This window comes from Apteryx mantelli, chromosome 4 (genome assembly GCF_036417845.1).
Source record: "Apteryx mantelli isolate bAptMan1 chromosome 4, bAptMan1.hap1, whole genome shotgun sequence".
NCBI classification, from domain to species: domain Eukaryota; kingdom Metazoa; phylum Chordata; class Aves; order Apterygiformes; family Apterygidae; genus Apteryx; species Apteryx mantelli.
Genome location: NC_089981.1, coordinates 23,890,638 through 23,910,833, shown reverse-complemented (window position 1 = coordinate 23,910,833; position 20,196 = coordinate 23,890,638). Strand labels below are relative to the sequence as shown.

At 42.4% G+C, this 20,196-nt stretch overlaps 1 protein-coding gene across 1 annotated transcript; it reads right to left on the bottom strand.

Moving 5' to 3' along the window:
* Positions 1-841: 841 nt before the first annotated feature.
* On the bottom strand, positions 842-18,416 carry TNNT3 (troponin T3, fast skeletal type; the record flags this gene model as incomplete). Its single annotated transcript, XM_067295341.1, has 10 exons — positions 842-985; positions 3,371-3,411; positions 6,407-6,497; positions 7,400-7,509; positions 7,714-7,827; positions 8,069-8,146; positions 8,519-8,635; positions 10,305-10,350; positions 11,001-11,019; positions 18,386-18,416. Coding segments are annotated over 10 exons (696 nt in total), but the record flags the coding sequence as incomplete, so codon positions are not given.
* Positions 18,417-20,196: the final 1,780 nt, after the last annotated feature.

The window sequence follows — 20,196 nt, the reverse complement described above, 5'->3', positions numbered from 1 at the left end:
AGAAAACAGCAGGGCCTACAGAAGAGCTCGAGGCCTGAATTTACTAATAGCTTTTTTTGTGCGTTTCTGGCCCAATTTGGAGAGGGCAGACCTCGGTTTTACATTGAATTAACCAAAAAATTCAGACTTTAATGATAGATTTTATTATATGCAGGGGTTTAGTCGCCTCCAACTCTTTAATATAGTATCTGAATTAATGGTACTCCACGTTGCAGTGACACACCTGCACTTAAGAAATGCTGTGCTGAAAACTACCACTTCTGTGGACCTGTTCCTTCATTCCCAGTTCTTTGATTCCTGTTACCGCTCAGCCTTTCAAGTCTGTTTCAACTACATTTGGCATCCAGACTGACACGTAGACTATGAGCTCCCCCAGAACAGAGCTGGTCCTTGTTATCTGCCTGCATCGTGGCCATAAGACAGGGCCCCCATCCTGGTTCTTTGTTAATTATATTGAACCTCATTCCCAGCTGTAGAGCTGGATCGCTTGATACTTATAACTAAGGATTTGGTCCAACACCCAAATCCTAGGCAAAACGAGATGCCACTAAATAAAGTAAAAAACACCATTCCAGAGAGCTGTCATTGAAGTAGACACTGGTCGCGCTTTATTTACAAAATCCAGAGATTTGTACACAGCAGTCTACAGGATGGCATAGGGCTGGTGTCAGGAGATTAAAGGACACGCTCAGCAGGTATTGAAGATGCCAGCAAGGAGTCATCTCAGCTCCAGGGGTAACCTGCTTCCTTTTGTTTCAGGAAACCACTGGACTCCTCCAAGGGGGGAGAAAAGAAAAGCAGCAGCAATAGCCAGCCCAGGCTGATGTTGCAATTTTTGTTATCGCTGAGGCATGGGAACACAAGTGATTTGTGAAGGAAGAAAGAGGAGACCAGCAGGGTGCAGGCATGCCATGGTGGGCCATCCTGCCTGGTTCTTTACTTCCAGCGCCCACCAACTTTGCCCTTGGCTCCTGCCTTCTTGCTGCTACAATACAAAAGGAAAGAAAAACGTGTCAGCATGATGGAAGCGGTGTGGCTCAGGCCCTTAGTGAAAGGCCAGGATGTGCATGCCTAAAAGAGGTGGACATTTGCAGATTCCTGCATTATCAAACCAGAAACCCAGGTGACCTCAGCACTAACAGTGACAGACCTATCCAGTCACAGATTTGACACTTCCAGAATTCAAGACTGCTTTGATCTGGAATGTAGGTTATAGATCTGTTTCCACAGAAAACTTCCTCATTTTCAGACAGCTCTAGTCAAACACCTCAGATGCTTTAGTCATCTGGTAGTGGAGACAAAAGAACCTGAACAATAATTTAAATACAGCTAAGGCCTGATAAGAAAATTGCTTTACTATAGCAAAGGCAGAGTGACTTCTTCCTTACATCATGAGACCGAGTCTCTAGAATGGTGCAAGCAACCTTTAAAGGCCTCTTCTCATACCCGTATCCCAGTCTTGCTAAGGGTGGGTGCATGGAAGCAGTTCAGCTACACTCGCCACACAAAGCACCTCAAGCAAACTCTCCAGTATTTTCTTGCACACAGAATGGCAATCCTACATGCACACCACTTACCTTCTGACTAAAAAACAGGCATGCCTGGATTCAGAGAGGGTCCAGGTGAGAAGTTAGTCAGGTTAGATTTTGCACCAGCTCCCATAGGCAGTGCCCAGGCTTTTGGGGCACTGCGCATCACCAGACCCTTCCATCTCATGCACACGATGATGAGGCTACTTGAACCAAAGCACATGTGAACTGGGCTCTTTGACGCTGCAGAGCATGGGGTTGGGAAGCAGCATATTGTGGTGGGGCCTTGCCATCAACAAGGAAGCCCCCTTCAGACCACTTGTTCCTCCAGTGGGCAGAACAGAATGAGAAGACAATATTTGGGGAGATTTTTCTAGGGCTGCCAGATGGATTGGTTCAAGAACACTAGCTGTATTTATGGAAGGACATAACACAGTGACACAGACACACACGCACAGTGGATACATTACCTTTTGACCAAGTTAAACTTGATCTATTCCAAAAATTGACCCTTTACATGAGAGACAACAGAGCAGTTTCTTCTTACTTTAAATTCATTTCACTGTCCCTTTTGCCAGCCTTCCCACTGGTTCAAAACCCAGTACAGGAACTGTACAGCTCCTCAAACTAAGGTGGAGTCCTTTTATCTCCACAAAGGCCTGTGATGTTTGATGTTATGCCTAACCTTTAGAGTATGCTTAGGGAGACTTAATGAAGTCTAAAGTGAAAGGATCAGTTGATCTTTTTATAACATATTAACAGACATTGCTTTGGAATGCGACAGTCTGTTTTGGGGAGAAGTACAACTGTGCAAAAATCTCAGGAGCTCTGGCGTTCCCAGTCCAACCTTTCTGAACGATGTCCTACTGCACTAAAAAGAGTATCATGTCTTTTGGGGGAGCAAACGTGCAGTAATAGTACATCCTGCTGTGGGTGGTGTGACAGTGCCCCTAGAAAGGGCAGCAACGCCCAGATAAACCACGGCATCCTTCTACAGCTGCACATTCTGTTGAGGTTTATGAGCCTACAGCTCTGTAAAGAAAATACTATGGGAAGGTCAAGCCTTATGTTTGGCACCTACACACAACTGAGCCCACAGTGTTGCATTCATTTGATAAGGCAGGTTGGACTGGGGAAGCGGCAAGGCAGCGTTTGGTCGCTCGTATGATTCAAAGACAACTGCTTCATTCTCAGCATGATTTTGCTGAGAAGATATGGAAACACAGTGAAGATCAAACCCCAACACTGGAGAGCTCTCCCTCTCCTACTTCCTCACAGCTCCTCTGTCTGTCACTTTTCTGCATGCACTAGCCCTCAGGCCTTGTCTAGCCCCAGTTCTCTCAACAAGCTCACTGTAAACACGTAGAATAGTTAAAGACATAAGAGTCAAAAATCTATTTAAATAGAAGTCATGTGGGGAAGGAAGGTGGGAGAGAGATGACAAATGAAAAGAATGCACAACAGTAATCCCATGATGTTAGTCTTGTTACACACCATTCCTTATAATCTTAGCAACCACTTGTTTACCCTTCATAAACAAGGGTTGTGTTCCATTGTGTATTCAAAGCACCTCAGTCAGGTGTTTGAAAACCCCAGCAATAAGCAGATGGAAATTTTGCTGGCACTGTGTGAAGAAACACAACTTTTTTTAATGTTAGCTGCTAGATTCACTTCAGTTTCCCCGTCATTTTCTCAACGGGAGGCAGGATGGGAGTTACCCTTTCATCTCTAGCCTCGTTCCATTGCAAGAAGAAAATGTCGGCATTGAGGCTGAAGTGACTACTTCAAACACTGAGATCATATCCCCAACCAAGAGCTAGGAAGAGGATATGAGTACTTACTGCTTCTGAGCCTGATCAATCCGGTTCCTGAGGGTGATAATCTGCAAACAACATACATGACCAGGGTTTTTTAAGGTATCTGCTGAGCAACCTTATTCCCTCACAGGGAGGGGAGTTTACCTGTTGGAGTGCTGGAAACAGGTGCCTATGGTAGGGATTAACACTTCCTTTGAAATAAAAGCTCACCCTTGCTTGAGGAAGAGAAATGTTGCTACTTGGTAGTAAATCTGCAAGCCAATTTCACATTTCAAGAGAAAGAAGAACTAGAATTTTATAACCTTTATTAGAAGAGTTCCTATGTATACAAATTAGTCTATTAGGAACTGGCATGTCAAACTACAGGCAAGTGAACTGGAATGAGTATCACCCTGGCCAGCTGGAAAGCTTTTGGGCAGCCTCATGCCCCTGCATGTGTCAGCCTCACCTTCTCATTCTTCCTCCACTACTGGCACATTATGAATTATGTAAGCTTAAAGAGCTTCAGTGGACTGAATGGGGACCTCGAGAATGGAAGATGGGTCACATATTCTGCTGGAGCATTTTTTGTTGCCTGGTAGAGCATGAGGTGAAGAACAAGCAGCAGCTACCACCTTCCCATAAGAGAGGAAGATTTTTAACAGGGCTGAAGAAGAAAACAGGCGGGGGGGAACTGCAGCAACCACAGAGGAAAAGGTTGAAGTGAGGGCTCTAAATACCTTCCCAAATTTTGCTGATGATCGTAAGCCACTAGAGATTTTGTCCTACAAGATGGAGTGTACCTTTGTTTAGCCATGGGTAAACTACAGATTTCATCCTGATGCATGGGAAAGCAAACACCTACCTCTCACAGCACAATCACCTCATGGCCTAGCTTAGTATCTCAGTCCTAGCTTGTAGCCCTGGATTCACTAGTGAAATCCTGGGACTTTTCCCTCTTAGGTAGTGGGAATGCCCAAATGCACCAGAGTGTGGGAGCGTGCCCTCTTTCACCCCTTCTTGTTTTTGTCTGTAACCCAGTCATCATTCTACCTAGTTTTCCTTGGGTGGAAAATGTATGTGCCAAGACTTATGTTTTACTTCTGGTTTTGGTGTAATTCAAAGTTCTCCACTGACTCTGCAGGTCCGAGAACTGATGACCCAACATTTGACTATTTAAAGTGGCATTTGACATTCTCCACATGCGAAACGAAAAAAAGATCATACATTCAGGTTGGCCCAACAACTGGCATTTCCTTGTTCTTGTCTTTCCATGGCAAACAAACAAAATAAGAGACTGAAACATCAGAGGGAACAGGACAACACAAGGAAGAAAAGATCAGCAGATCAACTGCTTTTGTACTTACTTGTAGAAGTTTTTAAATCTGCAGCATTGGCTTAAATCATTTATTGCAACCAAGTATTTTTCCCAAATGTGGATGAGAACCAGCTCTATCTTCAGTTTGATCCAAGGACTTAAGTCTTACCTTCATTGGTAACCTTGTGGCCGTGACTATGACACTCGCTCTCCAATAAAGCACCAAAGAGCAACAGACACTAGAGCTAAATAACAGCTCCACTCCTGTGTGTCCCACTTCCTTCATTTGTCTCTCCCTCGCATTCTTGCTCACATCCTCTTCATTCCCTTTGCTGTTTTCCACTTACCTTTTTCCTCATTTTGTTTTCTCTGCTGTCATCTTCCCCTTTTTTTCCTACTTGTCTTCTTTTCATCTCTCATCTGTGCCTTTTTCTTCTACTTCGCACATTTTCTGTACTTTCCTTGCTTTTCTTCATCAGCCATCCATCACTCTCTCTATGCAGAGGCCTCATTACCATTGTACACTCTTTCCCCTCCCATGGCCTTAATTACTATTGTTCCACACCTAGTTGACCTGCTGTCCTTAGCTGGCCCTCTCCCATGTTTTGGATCTGGATAAACACGTGGCCACACAAGGTGGAGAATCTTTCCAAAACCCATTCCATTCTTTTCTATGAATTTTGAGATACTACACATGAATCCTTAAGCCTCTGCATGTGTCTTGGATACGTCTGAGTGATCTCCCACATAGTACCAGAAGCTACATAGAGGATTATCTTCAGAGATGATCTGCATGGGTTGCGTGCTCAGTTCTTCAGCCACATCACTGTTGGACCCCCAACTCCATTCCTAAATTACTACTTCATCTCTTTTAGAAGAATGGAAGGTGAGAGAAAAAGGAAGTGAAGGGAGACACACAAGATTCAGTTTTCTCTTTTCTCTCTGCACTTGGAGCCAAGGGCCAGCTTGCTGTCTGGCACCTGGTCTCTGACCATGCGCCAGGCTCATGCATTTGGTAGCCTTTGCTGCTGCTCTTACACAGGCAAATTCATTGTACTTACAACTTGGATAGCTCCTGCAGCCTGCAACGTAGTGTTACAATCTAAGAGAGATTGAGATAGTTACATTGATGTTGCTTGTTCTCCCTCAGTGTGTGTCTGTGTAATTGGGAATTAAAAGGAGAGTGAGACAGAGAGATCTCCAATAGGATTTCTCAGCCACTGAAACCTGATTTGGGTGAGTGCAGCCCTATCCTGTGACCATTTGTAAAGGAAACACATCAACTGTCTGTTACCATATCAGTCAGATGCTCCTGTCTGGAGACAGGTTTCAGCAACTCCAAAGAGTTCAGTCCGCAGGGAAACCGGGACGAGAACAAAATTTACAACATTCAAATGTGAAGTCAAAGACAGGATTAAAAATATTACTTTGCAATGGAGATGAGTGAATTGAGAATCTGAATGATTTTTCAGGCTACAGTTACCTGTAGATCAACAAGAATGAACAAGGGTGTGTGTGAGGGATCCATTTTCCATGGGGCTCTGAAAGCCTTCAGACTGGTCTATTCAATTTCAGCCTAAAATATGAAATCTGGTCAGCAGAAGTTGGCATATGAGTGGAACTGCAGATCCAGGTGCCTTCCCGGCTAAATATTCCAAAAGGGCATTGGAAAACCAAATGATATTGCCAAAGCTATTTTTAGAGGAATACCACAGATTATGTTTTGGACCCAGTGCCATGACCAAAAGGACTTCTCAACTCACCTCATATTTTTTTCTTTTAATCTGCTCTGTAAAGTCATACTTTTCATTCTCCAGCTGGTATAACCAGTCCCACAGTTCCTTAGCCTTGTCCCTGTGTGTTTATGGGGAAAGGGAGACAGGAGAAACATATCACATCATACATTTCCTTTGGTTTTCAGATCACTAGTAATGAGGCTTTTTATATTTTATGTAATGCAGCTCATACATCTTCCTGCAAAACCCTTACTCATCTAAAAGCTACTCAACTATTTCCAATGTCTCACCTTCTCACCTGAGAACTTTTTAGCCTTGCACACTTGCATATGTCAGGCAGTAACATATTTCCTACAAGTTTAATTTTTCCTGTAACTCTTAATGAGAGACAAGAGTCTGGGGGAATTAGATGAGAAGGAAGGAGGACTCTGAAGGCCACGCAGATAAGCAGAATAGCTGCCATCGTGCATCTCATCTGTTTTAGGACTGAAGTGATCTCATTTTTCAATTGTGTGTAAACTCCAACATGTGGAGTCCAAATGATCATTTAAAAGACTGCTCTGTACCAGAGCACTCAATCCCAAGACCTCCAGACTCAGCAAAAATTCATAATCATATTTTAGCAGTTCTAACTCACCTCTGGGAATGTTGTTATAATATAAATACCAAAACAGTCTTTAATCTGAAGGTTTTTTTCAGCTGATCTCAGAGCTGGGTTTAAAGTTCGTAGGTCGTCTGGTGACTCATCCGTGTTCACAGGCGAGGCTCATGGATCTACACCAGGAGCATGGCTAGATGGCTACCAAACCATTTCAGCAACACTCCATGTCCTCTTTTCTCCAAATAAAGGCAGGGCAAAATTTAACATTGTCCTTTGATGAATTTCAAGAAAGGCCCTTTCCCCTCCCTAATTCTTTCACTAGAGAAGGCCCCAGAACAATAAGAACAAATTTCAATGAGTTGCATTCAAATTTGGGATCACTGCCCTGCACCTGCAGTAAGTGAGGATAAGCATGTTACCTCAGCTTGTCTTCATTAAGGTGGTCGATGTTCAAGGGCTTGCGCCTCTCTGCCAGGACCTTCTTCTTCGTCTCTCTAGCTGTCTGCTTCTTCCCTCTCTTCTGGTCAGCCTATTTTCAGAACATCAGTTAATGCCGGGCAGCACAAATTTGGGGTGAATGAAATGAGTTCAGGGACAGAGCAACCAAGACAATTTGCTAAGGATCCAGAAGGAGGAAAGTCAAGTTTTGTTCTCCTCTTGTAATGAAGACCGTTGCCAGTCAACCCCAAGGCTTAATGCTTCCATATTCCTTCCACTGATCCATGCTTTTTACCTTAGCCAGATAGCTGCTGTATGTGGCACCCATGGAGGACAGAGCCTTCTTCTTCTTGAGATCATCCTCAGCTTTTCTCTTGGCATCTTCTTCCTCTCTCCGTGCCTTTTCCTCCTATGGAGTATGGCAGACACAAGCAAGTTACTCTACAGGAGACTCACAACTTTTGCAGCAGCCAGTGTCACGGCAGGAAATGTGACAGGATAAGTACAATGAGAACTGACAGCTCCCCTGTCCTGCCCTTGCTTTAAGAAGGCAGCCATTTCTTCTCTGGATTGTCTGAGGCAGGCAGAGATCTCTGGAGATCTCCTCACCTTAAACGCTGAGACAAAGAGAGAGATTCAAAGATGCTTACTGCAAGCCTTGCTTGGCGTTCCTTCTCCTTCTCAGCCCGGATTCGCTGTTGCTCTGCTCTTTCAGCTCTGCGCTTCTCCTGCAAGAAGCAATGACAGAGGCATGGAATCATCAGCGTGACCTTATCCACCTCCAGTATCCCCCACTACCACCACCACCACCAAGAGGTTTGATTCAGAGACTACGAACTATCTATTCCCTTGCCAGGGCATGCAGAACAGGGTTCACAGGCAATCAAAATGCCTTCTGTGAATTTCCAGGTGTAAAATGCAGGAGGCTGAGAGAGAGGACTGACCAGGCAAGAATCCACTTGGAGGTAACAGGAACAGTTACTTCTGTACATGTCAACACAGCTTGCTGCCAAACTCTGACTGAGGACTAATAGATTCAACTTCTCATCTACAGCTAATCTCTTAATCTAGCGCAGAGAAGTGGCTCTACAAAGACTCACAATTCTCTCCTTCAGGGCAACCAGCTCCTCCTCTTCCTTTCTCCTGGCTTCAAAGTGGCTGTCAATCAAGGCCTGCAGTTCAATCAGGTCTTTGTTCTGCCTCTTCTTTTGGATGTCCTGGAAGAAGAGGCAAATGCATTAAGTAAGTCCATACTTCTCTACATACGTGTCCTGGAGACTCACAGCACTCTGCCTACACACACAAACAAAAGCACAATGTGTCCACAGATATACACGGAAATGAACAGGAGCCTCTCCATCTAGCTTAAATGCAAGGTTGGAGACATTCAAAGACTTGTCCAGGTGACAGCCAGGAGCCAAGAAGGGAACGGAATACACATCTCATTTCCCTGCATCATATTTTATCCCTGGCTTTTCTTAGCTGCCATGTCTTTGCATGTACACAAGTCTTGCCCAAGGGTTGAGTTATGAATGTACCCTAGAAAATGTTCTTGTATTTTTGGGGAGAGCAGACATTTCTGTGGACTTTAGACTACAGGCGACTTCACTAAGCATATGCTTTTTCAACACCAGGGCTTCTTTATTTTTCTATCCACTTCCGCATATGGATCTCTTTATTGTTAATCTTCTGTTGTCATTTTAGGTAGTGTTTCTCAGTGACATATGAGTATAGGCTTGCTTTTTTTAAAACCTACCTTTCCTGCTTGTCACTAGCTATCTAGGTTGCATTTTTAAGCCTGGCTTTCTAAGAAGGAAGGCTCATACAATCACACTGCCTATTTGTTTGTCTGTCTTCCCTCTCCCAGTAACTTTCAAACTAATTACAGCAATGTTTTCAGAGGGACAAAGATTTTGCAGATATTAAGGTTTTTATAGACTTCATGAAAGTCAGAGTGCAGCTAGAGTAGAGAGATTTTAATCAGTGCTTCCCACTGAGGATAAAACTCAGCCCCTTCGCCATGCTCAGAAATAGCAGTGAGCTGGCAAATCAGCAGACTATATGCCAGCCAGCCAGCCAGCAGGAATGCAGGCACAAATCAGCAAAAGAAGGTGTTTTTGCCTGCCCAGATATGGGACGTCAGAGAAGAAAAGGATACTACTGCATAAAGAGGAGGGAGATATGGGGCATAAAATGCTGTGGGGAAGAGGGTGAGGGAAAGCAGCCCACAATTCCACAGAAAACCAAGCTTTGTTACTTCTATTTCTCATGGAACAACTCAACTTTTCAAAATGCTAGTCTGTTGCGCAGCCCATTCCTGACTTCTGGAGGACACAAGCTCTTCACAGGCATAATATCCAGCCTGTGGCACTGGAGAAGCCCCTTTCTGATCCTTTCCAATCATCCCTAATCATATTTCATCACTCTTGAGCCAGAGGAGCATCCTGGAACTACAGGAAAGTAGTACAACTAGGGAAGTATACAGGAGTAATAGGAAACAATAGAAGCCAGCTTGCCCTAGGATAGCTGAGGAATATTCAATAGAGAATGAGAGCATGGTAATGGGCAGTTTGTAAAGAGAGAGATCTGAGGGCTCCTAACACACTTACTTTCATCTTTCTTCATATATTGGCTTCAAAGATTCAAGAAGAAAAAAAATAAATACATGAATAAAGATTTCAGCTTAGCCACGTTAACAAAGAATGCATCCAGGGGGTTTCAGGGAGCAGAGGGTAGCCTGTGACTGAAAGCAGGCAGCAAAGCATCCATCCTTTTGTCCTTGACTTTATTCTCAGCAGTATCTGTACAGGAGGAATTCTGTGGGTTTGCATGTGCATGTGGCTCAGGTGCAGACAGACAAACACAGATAGGCTCAGAAGTACTTACATCAAAATCTACTTTCTCACCCTCTGGTATTTTAGGAGCAGTTAGTCTGTAGAGAGTCAAAAAAATGAAAATTAATCTTAAAGAAAAGGGAGCTTTTTAAAGAGCATGTCCTGAACTGACCTACAGGGAACAGCACTAGACACCATTGTTCTTCATGGAAGGTCAAGGGCAGGGAGTTGCCACCAAAAAAGTTTTTCATTCCCAAAGCCTATAGTCATTCCCTCACGCATGGAAATGCATGGATCAACAGAGTCAGAAGGCGCATAGGAAACCTTAGTTAAGCTCAAGCCAGCCCAATCCAACATTTGCCATCCTTCCTACTGCCAGCAACCCTGGCTGGACAGGTTGTTTTCCTGCTATGGGCTTTCACAAAGGATTTACTGTTGAGGCCCTCATCTCCACATAAAGTTGTGGGGCTGCTGTATCCTGGAGAATTCATGACTCCACCAACTCTAGCTGTAAGAAAGACATAGGACTGATGAAGAACTGGTCTTAAGACCCTGGCCAGTAACTACTGCTAAGGCAGTCTCTGGCAGAAGGCATGCAGGAACAGACGGATATCGCATAAAGGAAGGAGAAGAGAGGATTATCCAAAGGCTTCTGGTGGCCGTTTTCCTAACAAACAACCTATAGATTTCTCCTAGATCAGAACAGTTATCCTGGGGTTTCTGAAAGCTACCCACCCCTCATACTTACTTTATTCTGGGCTTCTCCTCTGTATTTGGAAACGTGGAGCAAAACAGGAAGGAAAAAAAGAGAAAAAGAGGGAGAACAGTTAGAACAGAGATCACACCAGCTCCTACAGTAAAAAAAAAAAAGGGCAGGGCAATTCAGTCTCAGGGGAAACATCCAAGAGGAACTGGTTAAATCTCAAACACTTCCGAAAGAAGCACACACACACTCACACACCCCTTTTGCTAGGAGTGTATCTGTTTTAACACTTGAAACAGAATTTGACAGAAAAGAATCAAGAGATTGTATAAAAGTCCCAAACGTAGCATCTGGAAGGCAATGGTTTCATTCACACAATAAATTATTGTTCTCAAACCATCAAGATCAAAGCTCTGAGGAGGACAGCTGGGCTGGAGGGTGGAAAAAAACATTGCCTTTTTCAGTCAGCGTTTCTTTTACTGAAGTCACTGGAGTTAATCTGAATTGACACTGGTGTCAACGACAACTAGGCTTAGGCAGTTTTGTTCAGATGCCTTATATGGAGGCCAGGAGAGAAACATTTGACATATTTTATCCTGGCTGTTTCACTCCCACGCACAGCCCTAGATAGCTTAGGGCATGCATCCTGGATGCCGTGGTGGGGTGTTTCTTTCCCTGCACAGTGGGGTGCCCTCAAATCCAGCTTGGAGAAGCCCATCCTCTCTTAGTGAGCTCCCTCTCCTGCTGAGGTACATGCAAAATTCCCATGAGCACTAATGGGAATGATCCCTGTGTCTCCAGGAGAGGAATGGTGCCCAGATAGGAAGGCTAAACCATCACGGAGACTGTCAACTCTGGGCCCTCTGGCAGCCAGAAGTGTCCTCCTGCAACTAGTGACCTTTCAGTGGCTTTCGGGAGATGTTTTGTCTTATGAGTTACTTGCTTAACATTTGTGCTTGTGATCAATTCCCCTCCCTGCTATGCTTTTTAAACTTTAGTTATTAACCCCAGTGTAATCCCAGTAAGTTCAGCACTGTTATCCTCACAAATAGAAGTGAATTAAACCTATGTGTTTATTCTGGCCCAGTCTCACAGGGACCCAGGTTGACTTTCATAACCACACGCTACGTTTGAACTTTCAGGGATGCTGCTGGATTCTGCCGCACAAGACTCTCTCCGTGCTCGCTTGGTGCAAGGCATAGAGGTAAAAAGCTCACAGCCTATTGAATGTAGGAATTCAGCTTTCCTCAGGAATGGGTAAAAGAGCCTTGCTATTCATATCATGATATATAAAGGTATTCTGTTTTTTTTCAAATGCTCATTTGCATCCAGCTGTTTTGGGACTAGTGGAAGAAATTGGCAATAGCAAGTGGAACAGAGTAGAATGAAATAAAATGAAATGTTGTAAAAGAAAAATAGCAAAAACTGATTCTGGAACATATTTAGAGGAGGCATTAGTTGCAAGAACATTGCATAATCGGAAATGGAGGAAATGACTGGAAATGAGTGATTGGAATAATTACAAGAAGAGGTGTGAGAAATGCATAAAAGAGGTCAGAAATCAACTATTTCTTTCTCTCATACCTTCCCATAGCAGTTTCAATAATGAAGCCTTCAGGGTAAAGATTTTTCTCATTTACTGCAAGAACACTGCCTACCAGAACATATCTCAGTTGAGGCCTCTGGATGCTTGAGCAATGCTAATAAAATAAATAGCATGTAATTAGAAAAGTGTTTTTAGAGCGCTCTTATAAAGGAAACCACAAATCGCTCCTCGAGAAAAACACCATTAGCTAAAAGATACACTCCTGTATTTCTCTAGTTTTTTTTTTTTTTTTGACTGTTTTGCTTTTCAAATAGCTAGTGAGCTTCTTAACACATTCTTTTAAACTGCTTTTTATCTGGAGAGAGGAAAAGTAATCAGATTAAACAGTCTACGAGGTGTGTTATTCACACAGGATTCCCTTTCCTCATGACATGCCCAGATAATTATCAGAAACATTCCTGTTTAAGTTAAAGCTGTCAGTTAATAAGACTTGTTACTTCAGAGAAAAAGAATAAATAGACAGGTAATGAGTGATTTTGTTTGTTGAACTTAATTGCCAGGATTGACATCTGTCTGTCAATGACTGGGTGAATTTGGTTTCAGTCACCACCAAATCAGCACTTTAAAAATAATTAAACCAACAAACAATTGTCAAAAGCTATTTGTAAAAGGTTAGTTGTTCCTGAAATAAGAAATTGTAATTAGGATATTTTAAGTTACCTCCAGAAAACCAGAAAAGGGGAAGATAACAGAGAAACACGAGCCTCTATTAAAAAATAAACAGGAATAAACTTGTCCTTTGCAGTGCATGAGCCAGCATGGTCCACACTGCATGCACCAAAAGCAGCCCAGGAGTATGATTTATTTTTAAGTTGCCCCTTCTTTCAAGACACTGAGTCGAGGAACTGGGCCAAAATCTGTTGGCATACAAGAATTTTAATAGCAAATTCCTGTTCCTGTGGTGGATTTTGACTGATATTCTGCTCATTCTGCCCATGAAACATGGATCTGTGGCAAAATCCCCACATATAACCCTGCCAAAAGAAGGCAAGAACCACCAAAAATCCAAACTCACTGGCACAGTTATCAGGGATATAGTCTCTGAGTTTCTGGTTTCCAAAAGGATTAGCTGAGGAATACACCCCACCATTAATACAACCTCGCTTTCTCCTGTTCCATCTGTGAGATATTCACACAGCGCTCCCCCTTTTTGGGGAGTCCTTCTGAACTGCCTTCCTTGATTCAAAACTCCCTAAGCAACCTCCTTCCTTCCACTTCTCGGGAAGCAACATCTCTAACTCTCAGTGTGGCCTTGAAAATCAATATGCTATTAAAAGGAAAGAAATGGAAAAAGAAAAGGGAGGAGGGGGAATCCCATTCTGAAGTGAAAACTGATGTGAGGGGCTCAGAAAAGTCCTCAGAGGATTTCCCTAAAATAAGAAAAAGCCTGAAAAGCGAGCAAGAAAATTAAATTGGGAAAAAAAACAAAAAAAAAAAAACAAAAAAAACCACCACACATGCACAAAAACAAGACAACACAGAAGAAGCCAGGTAGTTGCAAGTGATGTTGGGCTCTGTTGTTAGAAACAGCTGTCCAGGTGTTCTTGGGGTCCTGGGCATCAGAACACAACCAAGCTATTCCAAAGGCCTTTAAAGTCAGAAAGACTCTTTATGTTTAAACTGGTTTTGAAATAGGTTCAGGGAGGGCTAAGTTATCTGCCCATGTACAAGAGCAAAACTGACCCTGCAACACTTCTGGTTGCATTTTTTTTTTTTTTTTCACATGAATTTTGTCTCCATCCACATGCTCAAGGGCCCATTTAATCAAGTATCAAGAACATACTTTAAGTCCATGGCCTGCCTCATCAATTTGAATGATTTTATTCACATGCTTGACGCTAAGCACGATTTTAAGTGTATGGCTGGAGTGGAAGTCTAAATATTTGTAGATTCAGGCCTGGAAAACCTGACCTTATAGGTTGGGTGAGGCAGGCACCTCTATGCAGGGCCCTGTGCAGATACTTTCCTGCTTTTTTTTGGATTGGGACAGTTTGCTGAGAGGCACGATACAACCGGTTTAGCTAAAAGACAAATCCAGAGCAAGCTTCTAGAGCTTGATTTTCACCATCCACTATCCTAATGAGGGAATATATGCCTGTTGATGTGACAGTGACCCCCAAGAGAGATTGGATATGCACAGTGAATGATTCTTTGTGGCAGAGATGTTTTGGCCCAGTTCCTGAGTTTCCAATCAAGTAAGGAACAAATACAGAAAAAAAAAAAGTGAGATGTTAGAAAGACGACTTTGTTGCCTTAAAACAACACCAAGCTACCATCATAGTATTCGCCTTCTTCATCAGCTGCAAGTTGAAGGATAAAAGCAAAAGGAAAGAAGTACAGTAGTCAATCCACAAGCAGCACTGCCCTAAGAACAACTGTCCCGGCTCCCTCCCCACTATGCTGGGAATCTCGGACTCTGGAGATTGAACAAGAACAGAACACAGAGAAGAGGATGTCTGACTCCTTATGGGAGCAAAGAGAAAATATGACGGAGGACATTTGTCAGTTGCTAATTTCTTGTCAGAAATGAATGGACTTAAAAGGTCTTATTTTGATGCAAAGAAAATGCCAGATCGTGAATCAGTGCAAATTGGAGTAGTTCCATAGAGTCGCATTACAGGTCTACTGGCTTGTACTAGGTAAAGGTGTGCCCTAAAATGTACACCATCCCACACTTCCCAGGACAGTTAGACATATCAAGCTATAAAACAAACCAAACAATCATTTTTGCCCCTGAGAGAAGCTGTGATTTTCTACTTGGTATTGAAGCACTGGTCACTAAAGTAATCCTATAAGAAGCTCAATAGTAGGTTTTGCAAGAACCTGCAAAAATGTTTTCCATCCTCCTAAAGACTTTCCTGAATATCTATTATGAAAGCTGCCGCCTTGTTCACGAGGAACTAAGAGCAAAGCAACAGATGCAGAGCTGGACTCGTACCCAAGCCCACCAATGACTGGACTTCTTGTATCTGAGCAGCAGTGTGGAAACTCAACATCTCCCCACAGAAATTGTGCTTTCACAGACTGAAGGGTGAAAAGTGCAGCAGAGCAAGAGCAAAAGGGCCTGAGGGACAGTCCTAAACTTCCTTGCATGCAATCTCTTCTTCTTTAGGAGCCTCGTTTATAGATAGCAACACGCATGCAAGCAAAAATATTACCCGGTGGCAGAAGGCACAAAGGATGTTAAAGCATTCAGAAGGGATTTAGGATGGGGAGAGGCAGACAAAAATAATCAAGATGATACAAAAGATAATGCCAGTTTATGACAGGTCTTATTCACCTCAGTCACTCTTCTGCCTTCAGGCACTGGTCTTGTTCTACCTTTGCTCTAAAACAAGCAAAAGCAAAACACAGCTCATGGAAGGCAGCTCACTTTCCCTGTTTGTAAAGCATCTGGATGAAACAAGAAGGCAAGGCAAGCGTCCTGTTGTTAAGACTTCAGCGCCTCATTCGTTGGATTCACCGAGTCTGCCCCCAGGAAATTTAGACATTATTTCAGACTAAAATATGCAAAAAGATTCCTTTAAAGTTGGGCACCTAAACCAGTGTTTGACCTCACTGTTTGAGACTTTGCCCCCAAAGCAAAACAGCAGGGAAAACCTCAGAAAGCACAAGTGCCCTTTGACTGTATCTTCAAGACTTCTTTCCTTTGAAATTTATGTTTTTCATTCTGTATGGAAATCCAAGAGGAAGATGTGAACAAAAAGAGTAACATCTCATCATTTTTTGGTATTTTGAAACTGTTCTTTCTGTTTGCAAATTGTATGAGTGTGAATTAAATTTTTCTTGAGTGCACTTCTTTTATAATTATCTGTAGAATAATTTAAGTGTCCTGGTGCACATAGTATTTGTTGTGAATTTTCAAAGTGCATGTGCTTACGGGTAAAACTGGATATTTGAGATTCATGACATGCTGCTGGGGCTGGATTGGACAGAGGGCTGCAGCTCCTCTTCGTGTTTCCAAGACATTGCAGATTGTACATTCCAACTTGCTTTACACATTCTCATATTTGCCTAAAAATTGCTGCATCTGTGCACATTTCTGCCAATAAATTCAGTTTCTCTCCTTTCTTTTTCAGGTGACTATTCACCTGGGCTTGTATACCCTTGTTTTGATGTCACTGATCTTTATTTTGTTTGCAGTTTTCTTCCCATTCTATTGAGAATCTAAAGAAAGTCTAGTTTTATATTGCGTAGAGACCACGAGAGTTTCAAAATCTTAAATATCAGCAAGACTCTGCAATAGGGGACTTCTTGGCTATTAGAATGACCAAGTGCTTCTCTTGAAATAACTGTCAGAGGTATGAAACAAAGTAACTTGGATCTGGACCAAACTTCATGGTCCAGGATTTGTTTATATATTCAGCCTTCTATAAATTACTATGGAGAACAGCTTGGGGCACCATAGAGTAAAAAGTCAGCTTAAAGAAGAGCTTTCTTGCAAGGAGTCTGGATTCCCTGATGACCTCTCAGGTCCTATACCATGTTGGCTTAGTCTTATTTTGCTGAGAAGAAAGTTAGTAATCCTACACACAACAGGATAAACAAAGATAAGGAAAACGCATCACACTGCTGCTTAGATACTTCTCTTATACCTGCCATGCAATGATAGCTCTGTTCAGACACAAAAAGGAGAACATCACACTCAGTGGACAATAGCATTATGCTGTGCACTCTTTATGCAGAAGAAAAGTTTCCCGTTTTCTACGTCCAAAGCAATCCTGCTCCCTCTTTTCTCTTGATGGCCACTCTCAGAATGAGTTGCAGGGTCATAATAATATTAGAGAAAAAATCAAAGCTTCCTTCCACAGGTGCCTGTCAAATCCAGCTGCACAATTTCATGTATATAGGAACAAAATATTCACGTACTTCAGCTATCGATTACAAATTAAGAAAAAAAATGTAATCTATTTTGTACCCATAAGCGGATTTTATTCTTTTAAGTTTGCTTTTTTCTGTTGGGGGGATTTCTTAAGGTCACTCTTCTTATGCACTCATCTGCTCTCTCCCTTCTCTGCCTGTCTGTCGCTCACTTTTCTCTTTCCATGACAACAATTCACATCAGCCCCCTCTGGAAACAGTCTCCAGAACACACCACAGAATGACAGCTGAGCACTGCTTGCCCATGCGTGGGGGGTTGTTATTTAGGCAGGTGCCACAATGTGACCTAAAGGGCAGGTTGACCCACAAGCTTCAAGCAACAAGTGCCTGAGGCCACTGCAGCGAGGTTTAGATCTGCAGGATCTGTGATGCCTTTCGTGTTTTAATATACAACCCTTTTCTCCATGTTCAGCCGGAGCCACTCAGAGAGGCCCTTTCCCTCCCATGCTCCTTTTGCTCCTGATCTTGAACAAGGTCAGTGTTTTTAACACTGTTTTCCAAGCACTGAAAGAGAAAAAGGGTGAGAGAGAGTCTGTAGATGCATCACATACCTTCTTCAGGGGCTTCCTCTGCAGGTGGCATGGTGCAAGCAGTGATGGAAAGACAGGAAATAGAAAAAAACAGAACAGATATTTAAAATGCTTGGAAGCCTGAGATAGAGATCAGGGAATGCGTGAAGGGGAAAAAAATAAAGGAATTAGTGAATTAAGGCAAGGAGAAAAGGTATCTGGAGAGGCTGTTGGGAGTTAAAGATGTTGTAAAGTTAGGAAGTAGTAAGCATGGAGATTAAAGGAGAAAAGGGCTGCAAGTGATCATTTGTGGTTAATATTCGTTTCTCTTGTTTTGTTCTCTTCTACCAATCCAGGACTCCTGTTTGCACACAGACACACGCACACACTCACGTGGCAACTACACAGAGGAAATCAGAAGTCATGTCACATACCTGGCTCATGAACTTCATCAGGTGTGAAGTGTCATGGAACAAGATGCGATGGAGAATAAGAGAATGAGAACGAGAAACCTGTTATTTTCACACTCCACAAAGGCTTTGGAGCCAAAGGGGAGAGGTAAAGACAAAAAGGGGCCAGGGGAGTTAAGAAGTAAATCTGCCATAAAAATAATTTAATTACACTTGAAATAGCATATAAACAGAAGTCACAGGGTGGGAAAGGAATTCTGGCAGGTGAAACAGGCAGATTTGTAATAGCGTTTAAAAAAAAACCCAAAAAACTCATGAGTATTATATACATAAAGCACAGGTTGCCAGCACAATATACCAAGATTTACCTTGATTTTAAATATGCACATGAACATAATCAGCACTTTCAAAGCACTTTAAGAACCATTGGATCTGTCATTTGCAGCAGTAGCATTTCATTCATTTGAACTAAACACAATGTGGTTCGGAAACCTTCTGAAATGCTTGCTGTGCCTCATCCTCATCATTGAGCTAACTTCAGAAAGCTCTTGGTTCTCCTTTTGTAGACGTATGGCTCATGCCATATTCTTCCTTGAATACAATTTGGAAGTATATCTATATAATCTATCGCTGTTCTTCACATCCATTTGTGATGTAGATTTAAAAGGCATTATTTTATAGGAAGAAAACACTGATTATAAGTCTACGCAGATCTTCATCACATTTCTCCATTTTTTGACAAAGCAAAAACTGATCAGCAATATGGATCTGAGGGGCAGATTTTGCTTTTCAGCTGTACACACACCATTGAGCATTTTTCTAAGCAGGCATAAAAGCAATGCAAAATCTCTCAGTATTTATATTCTCTGTGTATTCAATGGGCCAAATTCTGCCTCAAGATTTGAAATGAAGCTTTCACTATAGGAAGAAACGTTCATTCTCGTATCACAGCATAGACTTTAACCCATTCCACAAAAACACTTTCTGCTGATCTACTCTTTCACAATGGTATACATGTTCCCTAGTAACATTTTTGTGCAAGAGGTAAGTTTCCTCCTTGTTACACTTTACTGAGGGGAAAAAAAAAAAAAAAAAAGGAATGAAACTAAAAAAATAAAGGCATGCAAGTTACAAGCTATCATTAACAGATCTGTTATCATCTCCTGTCACCTTGTATCACCTTTAATTCCTATGCACTTTATCCTCGCAGACAGACACTGGGGAGTTTAGAAGTTAAATTACATACCTGGAGGGGGAGCTTCGTTTAGTAGAAAGTGTCAGGGGAAAAGGATAGGAAAGGAAGATAAAAGAATTAGAAACAAGTTATGCAGGAAGGGAACACCTCAAACTTTGGTAAGCCTAGATTGAAGGAGTATCATTTGCATGCTAGGTTATAGGGATAGGGTGTTAATGTTGGTGAAAAGGGATAGCAATTACAGTGGGGGGTGAAGTACACAGGAAGGGAATGCCATAGAAATGAAAGATAAAGGAATTTGAATGTTGATGGACTGCAACAATTTAAATCATGCAAATTGATCAACTCTGGGCAATTGCAGTAACACTAGTGAGCCTTAAATTTAAAAGGAGACATATCTAGGAAGCAAGTATTACAGGTGTGCAATATAACCTATTTCCATTATACATGTCCTTTTAGCTATCAGAGCACGCATGAGAATATGACATTTACTGCAAGCAAATGCTTCTTTAGATGTATCTATATGTTTGCATCTGAAGTTCCACCATCTAAGATCCACCACTGGCAAATTTGGGGTTTAGCTCAGCAGAATTGTAAATATTCAGGCCTGCACAGGGCCTGTCTGCAGCAAAGAAACAGG